Source organism: Lynx canadensis, chromosome A2, assembly GCF_007474595.2.
Source record: "Lynx canadensis isolate LIC74 chromosome A2, mLynCan4.pri.v2, whole genome shotgun sequence".
NCBI classification, from domain to species: domain Eukaryota; kingdom Metazoa; phylum Chordata; class Mammalia; order Carnivora; family Felidae; genus Lynx; species Lynx canadensis.
In genome coordinates, this window is record NC_044304.2 from 21,664,051 (window position 1) to 21,677,300 (window position 13,250).

Here is a 13,250-nt window from a genome sequence, read left to right on the forward strand (position 1 = left end):
AGAAACAGAGTAGTAAGCTAAGTTGCGTGTAGCAGAGGCTTGCCAAATGCTTGCTGAAGGAATAGTGGGTAATAGAATCATGATCTCCTCACTGTAGAACAGTGGACTGTCGAGATAAGTGTCCTGTGAGAAGATCAGAAATGTACAGATCCTATATCTGCTTTTCAGAGGCCAGTCTCTAAATGGGAGAGTAATTGTCCTCGTACCACTTACTGAATACAACATTCTTCTTAGCATTTTATTTAGATGTGATGGGAAAGATTTTAAACTACTGACCCAACATTTTATTGTTTCTGAGTGTATTCAGATCTCTTTATTCCTGAATAAGTTTTGTTATACTATGCTTCTTCTAAGAAACCATACAATCTAAGTCTTAAACATATAGGCAGAAAGTTTTTCATAGCGATTTCTTGTTTTTAAAAAAACGTGTTCCCTACATTTAGTTGCAATATGTAAAAAATATATTGATTATTCCTAATATTGCCCGATCTGTCCCCATCCCCACTCTTTTTGTTGTTGGATCAATCAGGTTATGGGGGAGAGTTTTTGCTGTTGATTTCGTTCTATCCTTCTAGTGAAATTTCTTTGTTCTGCAGTTAATTGCTACTCATCTGTATTTTCCTCCAACTTAACCCAGATTTCTCTTTTTTCTTAACTTCTTGGGCTGGGTGGCCTACATATGGTTATTTTAATAAAATTCTAATATGTATTTGAAAAAAATGCAAATTCTCGAATTGCTGGAAGCAGGCAGGGTTCTTTATATGCCCGGTAGATCAAGTTTAACTGTACTGTTTCAGTAACTCACAACCATCTGCTTTATCTGTCAATTACTGAGGTGGCCTGTTAAAATCTCCCCCTATGATTATGGATTTTTAACATTTGATATGTATTTCTGGCATATACTAGGTATACGTATGGGATATGGGATATCCCATATGGGGTAGTTTTATCTTCTAGGTAATTCATTCCTCTTCTCATTATGTGGCAACTTTAGCCCCTGATGTTTTTCACCTGAAGTCTATCAGGTATGATTAGCACAGCTGCAGCAGCTCTGTTCGGTTAACAGTTGCCTGATAGATTGCATTCCATCCCCTTACTTTCAATCTTTCCAGGTGAGTTTTAAGTTTTTTGAAAACAGCCTTACTCACAAATTCTGTATCTTCATCCTGTCCTACAATCTTTTTGAACTGGCAAGTTTAGTTCACTTAACATTTTGTTCTATTTACTGATTTATTTATGTCATTTTATGTTGGGCTTTCTATTTCCCGTGGTGTTCATTCACTTCTTTCCCCATCCTGGTTTGCACTGGTTTAAAAGACATCCTGTTTGTTTTGCAGTGGTTACCCTGAATCATTTGAACATAAACAGCTTGATTTAAGTCTATGGTTAATCAATTTATCTATTCTTACTTGAGTCGTGGGATGCTTTAGGTTTGAAGAGCTTTTACCTTAAGCTATTAGTGTCTAGTATTTTTGCTTCACCTTTTTAAAAAATATTTATTTATTTTGAGAGAGAGAGAGAGAGAGAGAGAGAGAGAGAGAGAGAGAGAGAGAAAACACGCAAGCAGGGGAGGGACAGAATGAGACAGAGGAGAGAATCCCAAGTAGGCTTCCTGCTGTCTGCGCAGAGCCCAAGGTGGGCTTGATCTCATGACTGCAAGATCATGACCTGAGCCAAAAGTTAAGAGTCGGGTATTAACCGACTGAGCCTCCCCAGCATCCTGCTTCACCTGTTTAGCACCTCTGCTCACGTCAGTCATTTCACTGTTTTATACAGTCCATGCTTACTTTGACTCACCTCCTTTTCTTTGCTCATTATAGTTTGTAAACTTCATTTCTTACTTCTGTACTCAATTTTATTTCTGAACCAAATTAAATACAATTCAGAATTCAGTTGCACTAGGAGCATTTCAAGCGCTCAACAGCCATGTGCGGCTAGTGGCTATTGTACCAGGCAGCACTGCTTTAGAAGCACCTTCAGAAAGGGGCTGCTGGAGGCAAAAGTTCCGTTTTTGTTGAAAAATGTCTTTATTTTGTTCTCCTGAACTACTGAAGTGTGGGTTGTTTTTTCCTCAGTACTCTGAAAACATTATTCCTTTGTCTTCCGAACTCAGGAGCTGCAACTAAATATGCTGTCAGTCTAACTGGTGCTCTTTGTAAGTAATTAGTCTCAAGTAGCCTTTGGTTGCTTCTTTTTGTGATTTCTACTTACTATGCTTGGTGCCTTATTTTACTGCCTAAATCTGAGGTTCATGTCTTTCAAGGATTCTAGAAAATTCTTAGTTGTAATCTCTTCAGATAGTGTCTCTCTTAAACCTATTTTATATTCTGAAATTCTTCTCTGTTACATGCTAGACTTTCCAAGCCTATGCTCTTGGTCCCATTTTCCATTTCTTTTCATTTTTTGGATGAATTCTGGAGAATTCCCTCAGATGTCCTTTTCTATTCTTCAATTCTCTTTTCTGTTGTTACAAATTAACTGCTGAGTCCAGGCAGAGTTTATTTCAATAATTAAAATTTTAAGTTCTAGGAATTGGACTTGGTTATTTTTCAAAGCTACCTGTCACTTTATTTTATACATGTGACATTTACATCCATTAACGTCTCTGATCATTTCATTAACTAAAAAGTTCCTGGGAAGGTTTGGCTAATCCTGTTTGTTGTGTTCTACCTTTCACTGATTGTGAATTATCTCCCTGTAGATAATTCACACTCCTTGTGAATTATCTCCTTGTAGATAATTACTCCTTGTTAGTAATTTTAGACCAGGAGGCTTATCAATGAGCTCCCCGGGCAATCTGGTTGTCCCTCTAGAAGAATTTTGCATTTGCTTTTACCAGGTGTCCTAGGGTACTCACCAGCTGAGGATCAATTTTTATGTTAGTTTTTGGCCTGGGTAAGAAATTATACCAAATGAATGGTATAACCTGAACCCCAAATCCTGTATGAGAGAAGGCTCATGGCCACAATTTTCAGGGGGAGACATTTTCCCTCTAACCACCGCCCATACTGAGATAGATAAACTTGCCTTGTCCTCCTCTTTGGTTGGTGGGCTATCTTTCTGATTCATTAATATGTAGCGCATTAGGGGACCTGGCTGTATGTATATAAAGGTGTCTCAGCTCCACCTCTCCACCTGTGAGAGTTCATGGCCTTGTCTCCTGGCCCCGTGTCACTGTAATGGGGTCCTTACTGAAGGAGAGCTCCATACATAAGAAGCTCTAACAGCTGGCAGCCAGTGTCAGTTTATAAGCTCCTCCCTTCAGCCCTCAGCTCTCACTCTGATGCTGGCCACTGAAATGTCCCCTATTCTCTTTTTGCCTAAGCTATGCACTTAATATTTTATACAGCAATTCTAAATGTTTGTAGGAGGAAGGTTTTCTGTCATGATACTGCTGGACAGGAGTTGAAGGAGATTTACTTTGATGTGCCTCTGCCATGGAACTCCTGGAAGTTCAGAGTCTCCCAAAGAATGGTTTTATAATACAGTTGGTAACATGGATTCTCTTTACAAATGAGAACAGAAGATCAGCAGATCAGTAGAAACGCATATTTACACAGCAAAAAAACTATGTTTCTTCAACCAATCAAAAATAAAATTAAAACTATCATCAATGTTTTGGGGGCATCTGGGTGGCTCAGTCGGTTAAGCGTCTGACTTCGGTTCAGGTCATGATCTTACACTTTGTGAGTTCAAGCCCCGCGTCGGGCTCTGTGCTGACAGCTCAGAGCCTGGAGCTTGCTTTGGATTCTGTGTCTCTCTCTTTGTCCCTCCCCTGCTCACGCTCTGTCATTCTCTTTCTCAAAAATATATAAACATTAAAAAAAACTAAAAAAACAAAACAAAACTATCATTAGTGTTTTTTAGGAAGAGGTGTCCACAAATAAAACACCTACCTCAATCCCAAGTTTTAGACAGGAGGGTGCTTTGCGTTCCAGTATACTGATCAAAATGAACACTGTGACCCACTGACCAGAACTGCTTCTGTTGAGAGCTTTAAAAAATTTGTACGTTCTAATATTTCTCATTTTTAACATGTATAGATTTTCAACTTATCACACCTCAGGCTGTCTGGTAATGGCCCCTATAACATCCGAAAATAATATCTGTAAAGACAAACAGAGTCTCCAGCTTGTGCTGGTGCTAGTTAGAAGGGATGTGAAGAAGGACACTACGGGCCTGGGTTATAAGAGAACCTGGATAATATTAAAATCCCTACAACTCTTCCACTTTTTAAAAAGATCACTTGGCTTGGGTCCAAGATGGAGACACAGTCTATAATATTTTATATTTATAAGTGCCTGACAAAATACCTTCATGTATATGATGCTCTTTTAAGATAAGCAGGTCAGATCAGTGGTTTACATGATTTATTCAAGGTTACAGCCCGAAAATGGCAAAGCCTAGAATAGAATTCTTTTCCGAAAATTAAATTTCATGCCAAAAGAGTGTTACCATGGCAAAGCTACCCTCAGGGATATCTTCTGCAGCCTTTGTATCTAGGAATCACTTATAAATTTTAAAAAAGAATGACTAAATGAGAGGCATAAAAATCTAATCCAAATTCAGATATGGCACAACAAAAGGGTGTGTTTGGAGCATGGGTTCATGCTTTACATCTCTTCTGTCCATTATGGTAGCCGCTAGCCACATATGATTACTTACATGCAAATTGGTTAAATTAAATAAACTAAAAAGGAAAAGAAAATGTCTTGGTAGCACCAGCCACACTTTGAATGCTCAACAGTAGTCACAGGTAGCTGGTGGCTGCTCTATGGGATAGGACCGATACAGAAAATTTCCATTATTCCCATTATTAGAGTTCTAGTTGACAGCCTTGCTCTAGAATGTGGATTGATGAAGTTAAGTAATTTTATTGTTGCAGCCATCCAGAAAGAACACGGGCTTTGATGATCTGAATTCTGCCTATGTCACTTACAAACTTGCGACTCTTGAGCAAGTTTCTTAACTTCTCTGGGACTCTTGTCTCCTCACTATAAGTCAGAAATAAGGTGTTAGGAACTACACCTTTGCTTAATCAATTACAGAATCTGCAGTCTTCCCAACCCTCGCCACAGCCTCACAGGGGTCTCATGACTGCCAAAAGGCCCTTTGATGAGTATAGAATATACTACTTCCAGAATATTCAACAGAATCACCAACCTAAGCCCTTGGCTAGTGTAGGCATTTTCTCTGCAAGATTTTACCTTTTCCTTGTGGGGGTGGGGGTGGGGTGTTGTATAAATCAAAACTAAAAAATAAAATAAAACAACACAATTTATTTAGAACTGGGAAAAATGAGAGCTCAGTTTTCTAGTAACTCCAAAAACTGACATGAGTGAAAGAAGCTGGATCTGAAGGTATAACGAGCGAAACGGGTCAGTGTTTTAGTGATATTTCCCACAAGACAATGACAGAAGAGCAGCCACAGAATCAGGTATAATTACCTGTATACACAATCAGACACTAATTAACTTTTTGTTTAAAGAACAAATCCCTTAACAACTCAATAGCTTGCAGCCTTGACAAGACTATTTTCCACATTTGAGACTAGGTAGACAAAACATAGACCCAAGAGAGGCCATCACACTCCCAGAATCACTTCACCCTGCCTTGTCACTTCTCCCTGATACAGCTGTTCCTTTAAATACCTTCCCCGAGCTCCTCTTGTAGACTGTTTCTAATACACCCACAGTGTTGTACTTGACCTTTTCAGGCCTTTCTCTAGTCTGAAAACAAGCTGATGTGCTCTTGCATTTCTAATTAGCAATACCAGAAACCATACAGCCCTTAGAAAATAATTCAGTGCCTCAACTAACTGGGGAATTGGACAACTTCGGTTAAGTGAGTTTTCTGTTCAACTAAGGAAACCTTTGTTTCAACTTCTTGTTGAAAATCTTTCTAGAATAAAATGTATTAGTGTACCTTTCTGCTTGAGAATATTCTAATTAACGTAATAAACACTCCTGACGATTTAAATTCTTACCATCACAACAAATTAATCTAGGATACTATAGTGGGGTTAAAGTTACAGCACATTTTTATGGTGACGTCAGGTTGTACTCCAGGTATCTGCTAGATGTGCACAAAAAAAGTCTGATCTACCTTTCCAGATAACCGAGGCTCTGATTAGTGAAATTCTGGTTAATCGTGATTTAATTCTATTTGTGCTATGTTGCACTTTCAACTCCACAGGAACCTTTGCTTGTGAAAGAAATACTATGATTCACATTAGGCTTATGCTAAATAGTTATGAAATCCATGGGTCTCTGATAATTTTCCAGACTACTTTCAAACTTTTGTTAGAAGCAATAGCTAGATTAAGTTTCCAGGTAGTAAGGAACAGAATTAAGCCAATTTCCCTTAAAAAACAAACAAACAAACTGGATCTGTGTTTCGCTGCAGAATCTTCCCTTTAATAGAAAGTTCAGCACAAAGAAAGCTGCCATCTGAAGTAATTCTGCTGTTAACATTAGTTCCAGTATGTCCCCAGAAATTAAATCTCAGAGAGGAACTTTCTGGACAAATAGTTCACTGCAAAATCAAGAGACTCTATTTCACTCAGATACATAAAGTGAGCTGTGGAGAAGAGTTTGGGGCTTCTGTCTCTGAAACAACATCCTTTCTCACTCAGGGAATTAAAAGCAGCCTAATTTCCAGAGCTACTTCTATTTTACACTGAAGACATTCCTTCAATACTAGTTACCGCCCAGTCAAGTGAAATCCAAAGAGTAACTTGTCCTTTTTAAGTGAGAAGTAACATCTCTCCGGCAATCTCCTTGGATGATAGTGACAGTCGCTCTGCTACACAACCAGGTCTGATCTACCTACACTCAGTGCCAAACAAACTGCCTTTCTTCTGCCCTCAAACACTCATATCTTCAACACCCATACTGAAATACAGGAATTGAGGTTACTTTTTAGTATCTTACTTCTTGAAAGAGCTTTGTGGACTGTATACAACCATTCTGAGGAGTCTGTAAAATGCCTGAAAGGTCTCTAGAAGTCGCTCTACAACTGAGTAGCTGCCACTTGCATCTGAGTCACAGCTGACTTAACTGCTTTCCTGCCGTACGTAGGTTACTGTATCATTAACAGTGAGTACAACAGCTCCTGGCCCAGAATTTGGACCCAGCAGACACTCAATAAACAGACTGAAAAATAACACTCCCAGGGCAAAAGATAGTACTTGCTTTAGGGACAGAAATATCAGTATTGGTCCCCATCCTGTATCTCTCAAACTAAGTTCTATTTCTGTTGTTCAGGGGCATGGACAGCCAATAATTGAATGTCACAACCAAAACAAAGGGTGAAACTTACTTTCATAAAACAAACAATAGGAATATAATGTAATGCTATTATATGGAATAGTTTATTTAACTAAAACAATATAAATGTTACTGTATACAAAAGTGTATACTGTTTCAATTTTAGAAGTTCAATTTAAAAGGCTTGATCTTACTAAGAGACTCATTTATAACCATAAGAGCATAGATTATGTTTTTTATTATTAACTTGCAAATCCAAAAATAGTGTGATAGAAACTAAAGTCACTCAATTTTAATTGTAAACATATGAACCATAATAAGACAGATATACTTACAGCTTGCATTTCTATACAGAAGAAATGGTTCATGGAGCTGAAATTCCAAATCTTTATTCACTGGTTCAACCAGATTGTGCATATTCAGTCGATTCACAATGGTAAAACCATGGTAAGGTGAGGCTGACCTTAGATTTGACAAAAAAAAAACAACAACAACAAAAAAAACCAAACAACCCTGTAGTCACTGTTTAATTCACAGAAATGTTATCTACTTCTTTATTTCCATTTCAAAGAATAACTACATTATTGCATTACACAACATTGTTAGCACTTAAAATTGTAAAAAAAAAAATTTAAGACAGATCATATCCCTCCTCTTCTCAGAAGTTTCCAAGGGCTTAGTCCCTCAGACTGAAGGCCGATGGCCTTGCTAAGGCCACCAGGGCCTTGGCTGGTAGGTGTCCTCCTTGCCTTCCTCTCCTCTGCCTCTTCCCTTGTTCTCTTGCTCCAGCCACACTGAGCTCTTCAGTTTCCCTACAGGAGAGTACTTCTAGCTAAAAACCCTTGCCTGGAACACTCGTCCCGAATCTAGTTATCTCACCCCCTGCAAGCTTCTCCTCCAATATCACTTTCTCAGTGACACTTACCTAAGAACTACTCTTTCTCAGGTTCCCAGCCTGCTCCCAAGTTCAATACCTCCAGCCCACCTCTTTTTTCCCATACCACTTATTATTTTTTATATTTACTGTCTTTCTCCACTAGAATGTAAACTCCACACAAATAGGGTTCTTGTCTTGTTTTTTTGCAGTTGTATCCCAAGATAGATAGCCAGTAGATGTTTAATAAACATTTGCTCAACAAAAATATCACTTATTTTAAATACGGTACAGACTTGGTTTTAGTATAGACTGTCAACCATAACAATCATGATTGTTTCCTACACCAAACAGGTCTTTCCACAGTTCTCCTGAGTTAGACAGAAAATGCCTCGAATCCTATAATAACAAATGTCCTTGGTTCTCCTATCAGGGTGAGTCAGTACATGACCCTTTAGACACTCCTCACATGTATACAACATTTCACAGTTTCTCATTCATTTCTCTGTGTACATGGGAGAGATTTTAGAATACTACTCTACAGATTAGGAAATAAACTCAGAATGATTAAGGCTTTTGTCCAAAGTCACACAAATAATGTGACTAGAATTCAGCTTTAGGTTTTCTGACTCCAAATCCAGGCTTCTTCTAGACTAAGGTCTCTGCAAAGTGATATTCTGACACTGTGGCATACCTTAATCCAAGGCACATAAAATATTCTCACATTTCCCAAATAGTTTCATTGGTTTCCTTTTGTTAGGATCAACACTGTGTAAGCCTCTATGAATATTATTAAACCAAACTATTTATTATACTAAACTTCATATTTTCTACAAACAGTAGATCTGTACTATTCTGTAACAGTAAGGCCAGGAAAGTACTTTCCAAATATCATAGATACCGAGGCTCTAACTACAATGAGTTTCTAGAGATTTACATAGGTAATAAAGAATAATGAAGTAGGTGAAGGATAAAGGCCTTTTTTTTTTTTTTTTTTTAAAGGAGAAAGATGAACGGCAGGGAACAAAGTGGCAAAGACTAAAGAGCTGCTATAGTTAATATGTAATATCAAAGCACTTACATACAAAGGAAAAAAAAAAGCAGTGTATTTGGACAAGATCTCAAAGCCACACACCAGAATTTAGAGAATATTTGACAAATTCTTGTTAATTACCATCAGTGGAGAAAGGCAATCCTTAAAAGATAACTCCTAATACAAAAAGGTGGGGAGGACCAGATGTCAGTAATAATTCCTGCTGAATCCCTCTGCTTTAGAAACCATGGGAAGGAACCTGCCCCAGTCAGAGCAAGACCTAAGGGAGATCCAGAAAAATAAGGACTCATGACTATCCTTTCCTGTCAGTTACAGTTAGGACACAAAAGTTGCCTAATAAAACAAAAGCTGTAGTTTGTAAACCAATCCTATTTTACATAATGACCTCTCAGAAAAGTTGAAAATATAAAGTGTGCAACTGAGTAATCCAGGCTTTCTAAATGACTCTCAAGCTAAAATTACACATTACTAGCTCTGAATCATAGGAAGGCTCAAAGAACGGACATAACTTGGTTAGAATCTCACAGCTACAAATGGATGAATAGGGACAAGCAGGAAGGTTCCAAAGACAAACGTACAACAACGCTGAACTTTATAGGACACTATTCACCATTAGATTAAAAATAGACATGTATCATTTTTTTAAAAAGCTTACCTTCGATACACAAATAAGGTCCCTTCTATATCAGTCTTCTCCTATAATAGATAATGAGTCAATTAGTTTTTTCCCCCATACTTCAACCCCAAATGGTCCTAATAGAGAAGAAATAATTCATGTTTAAAATGAGCTTATTTATTTTAAAATTACTCACTTTGGAACAGGTCAAGTAACTCTTTTACTCCACAAACTACTGTTACCAGTTTCTTTCTTATCCTTTCTATGCTATTAATGCATACTAATGTATACACAATGTTCAATACAGCAACATGTCTATTATCTGCAACATTTTTTTTTAAATTAAAAAAAAATTTTTAATGTTTATTTATTTTTGAGAGAGAGAGAGAGAGAGAGCAAGCAAATGGGGGAGAAGCAGAGAGAGAGGGAGACACAGAATCGGAAGCAGGCTCCAGGCTCTGAGCTGTCAGTACAGAGCCTGACTCGGGGCTCAAACTCATAGACCACGAGATCATGACCTGAACTGAAACCATTGGACGCTTAACAGGTGCCCCAAAACATTGATGATAGTTTTAATTTTATCTTTGGTTCATTGAAGCAACATAGTTTGTGAGAAGTTACAACTCATTGTAAAATAACAAAGAAAAAGTTTTGCTTATGTTCTACGTGCCATTATCCAAATGAATGAATAACGGCAGCTTATTTTTCAATTCAGATTATGGCTTGCATTTCATATGTAAAGCAGGACTCCACAATTAAAATTCCACAACACTGAAAATCCGTGAAAAACTAGAAATAAAAGCTTGTTAGTCATAAGTTCCTGCCCCCAAGTCTTCACCATTTGTCTGCAATTCACAGCTCACAAATTTATATGCAGACCAAATAAAGTAAAATGATTCAGAACAATTCAAACTAAGGCAATGTCTAGAACAGCTACACTAAAAAAAAAAAAAAAATTCTATAATTTTGTTCTTTTCGACTTTCCATATCTCCTTCTCTTCCAGGAGGTAAAGAAGATAAAGTAAAGCAAGAGGATTCTGAACACTTTCTTCATCTGAATTAAGTGTTTATAAATGTCAAATCATTCTTACAAAATTACTGATTAAATATAACCTATGTTTCTGTTTTATAACTCAAAGAATATATTACAATAATATTTCAGAGCTTTGTTAGTATAAGCATTTCATTTCTTACTGAAATGTGAACATTAGTCATTTATGAACTCAATCCAACAAACATTTACAGATTATTTGACAAATGGAAAGCCTAAAGCTGAATGAGCAAATTACTGAGGGTCAATTACTAGAAAACTGGAAATTATATTACTTTTAAACAGGAGTTCACAAGTCAGAGAACAGATTGAATGTAACTTTTCAGACCCCCTCCCGTGCAAAAAAAGCCAAAAAGTACTTAGTCTGAAGGGAGCATTCAGAGGTGACATCACCAGCAACACAGCTGGAACGAAACACATTTACAGGGTCTCTTTTCCAAAGGTTTCAAGGGAATCCCATTAACATGGAAGCCCTTTTCCTAAGTGCCTTGAAATCTTTTCCAAAACTCTGGAAACAGAGTGCAGTTAGATAAAAGCCGGATTTATCCCCACCACCTCCCTTCCAAGAATTGAAACTAATTGGATTTCAAGCTTTAAATCCAAATGACCTCTATGAAGGGGGCTCTTATTTACGTGCTTGTTAGGGGAGAGCACGGGTGTTTATAGATTATGTATATGTACTTTACCTAATAACCCTCACAGCTTCAAACGCAATCTTTCAGGTATCTTTCTGACCCCACCGTTCTCATCCTCCAACACATCTGCAAAGAAGGCAGATCGCCCATGTCCCCGGACCCGACCCCATGGGACTGATCCTCCTGCAATCCTCCCCTCTATCGGCTTTTCCCTCGGGACGTCTTGGGCCTACTTCTCTCGCTCCTCTCTCCCAATCCTCGAAGCCCCTGACACCTTTCAGGGACCGGCCTGTCTCTTCTCCAGTCCCTGGCCTCTCCTCTGCCGCCCTGGCCTCCGGAATCTTCCCCAACCCAGGACAGTCCGCGCGGTCCCTTTAAGAGGCGGTGGCCGGGCGGGCGACCTCAGCGGCCTGGCCGCACTCACCCACTGGTTGGCCTTGGGGCAGAAGGTGTACAGAGCGACCTGGCCCGTGAGGTCTGCGATGCTGGTGATGTAGGGGTCGTGCTGCTTCAGGGCCGCAAGGCTCATCTCCTGCCCAGCTCGGCTCAGCGACTCCATCTTGAATTCCGGAGCCGAGCCCCTCCAGCGGGGGCGGAGTCGCGGGCAGGATGGTGCCATCCAGGCAAGGTTCCCCCAGCTGCGTCAGCACCCTCAACTTCCGCTTCTCCTCCGGGCCTCGCGGCGGGGCGGTACAACAGCTATTATGCTCCGCTGCGTCCACGGCCCGGGCGCCGGGTTCCGGGACCGTCGGGCTCCTAGGGTCCGGCGTGGCTTTGGCGGCCGAGCTTGCCGGCGGGGGCGCAGGCGCATCCTGTACTCGGGTTAAAATGTCCTGTCGGCGGGATCGAGGCTGCCCTCGAGCTTTCTTCGGGCTCCTGCCGGACGAGGCAGCAGGCCGACGCGGGGGCAGCCTGCGCTTGAGGACGCGCAGGCTGGGCCGCGGAACGAAAAGCCGGCTGTGCCTGTGCGGCACTCAACAGGTCGTGGGGGGAAAGCACCGAGAAGCTGGGAGCAGGGAGGGCGGTACCCTGAAAGTCGCCCCAGGTCTCGGATCTCACTGGATCACTATCGCCAGCAATTTGGTGTTTTTCTGTAGGAAAATTTTCAGAAAAGCCAAACTAAGCCTCCTGTAACTACACAGGAATGTCTTGTGCAATTCACTTTTGCTCATTTTCCTCGTCTTGGTCTCATGTAACTCCTTCCATCCGGTCTTGGGAGGAGAGCACGAAGGCCTGGGTTTGTCCTATATCGATTAAAGCTTTAAAAAGATAAAGATAATACATTATTTTAGCAAACATCTGTTGGGCATTTTAACACATTTTGAAGAGCCATGTACTAGCTAAAGAGTAAAACAACGGAGACTATACGGAGCTCTGTTCACACCACTCAACTTGTTTAAAAATTTTTTTTTCTTACATTGAACAGATACCCCAATGGAATTGAATTTTTGAAAGGAAAAACAACAACAACAACAAAACCCCGGGGTGCATGGGTGGCTCAGTTAAGCCTCGACTCTTGATTTCAGCTCAGGTCATGATCTCATGTTTCCTGAAACGGCGGTGGGGCCCTGGGCTGACAGCATGGAGCCTGCTTGGGACGCGCTGTCTCTCTCTCCTCCCTCTCTCCTGTCTCTCCCTCTCTCTCCTGTCTCTCCCTCTCTCCCTTCCCTCTCTCCTCTCTCCTCTCTCCTCTCTTTCTCTTCTCGCTCTCGTTCTCCCCCCCGTTCCCCACTCACACTCGTACTCAAAATA

At 40.0% G+C, this 13,250-nt stretch overlaps 1 protein-coding gene across 3 annotated transcripts in view; it reads right to left on the reverse strand.

Moving 5' to 3' along the window:
- Window positions 1–12,110, reverse strand: part of DCP1A (decapping mRNA 1A) — a 57,637-nt gene extending 45,527 nt beyond the window's left edge. The window contains exons 1-3 of one of the 3 annotated variants that reach the window (XM_030307017.1): window positions 11,923–12,110; window positions 9,852–9,892; window positions 7,604–7,731 (exon numbers count right to left, since the gene is read on the reverse strand). In XM_030307017.1, the coding sequence (XP_030162877.1) occupies window positions 7,604–7,731; window positions 9,852–9,892; window positions 11,923–12,057 (304 nt within the window). In that variant the 5' untranslated portion in view covers window positions 12,058–12,110. Of the gene's footprint in view, window positions 1–1,366; window positions 1,372–7,603; window positions 7,732–9,851; window positions 9,893–11,922 lie in introns of those variants that run through there. The other 2 variants (XM_030307019.1, XM_030307018.1) reach the window with 2 other exon arrangements.
- Window positions 12,111–13,250: the final 1,140 nt, after the last annotated feature.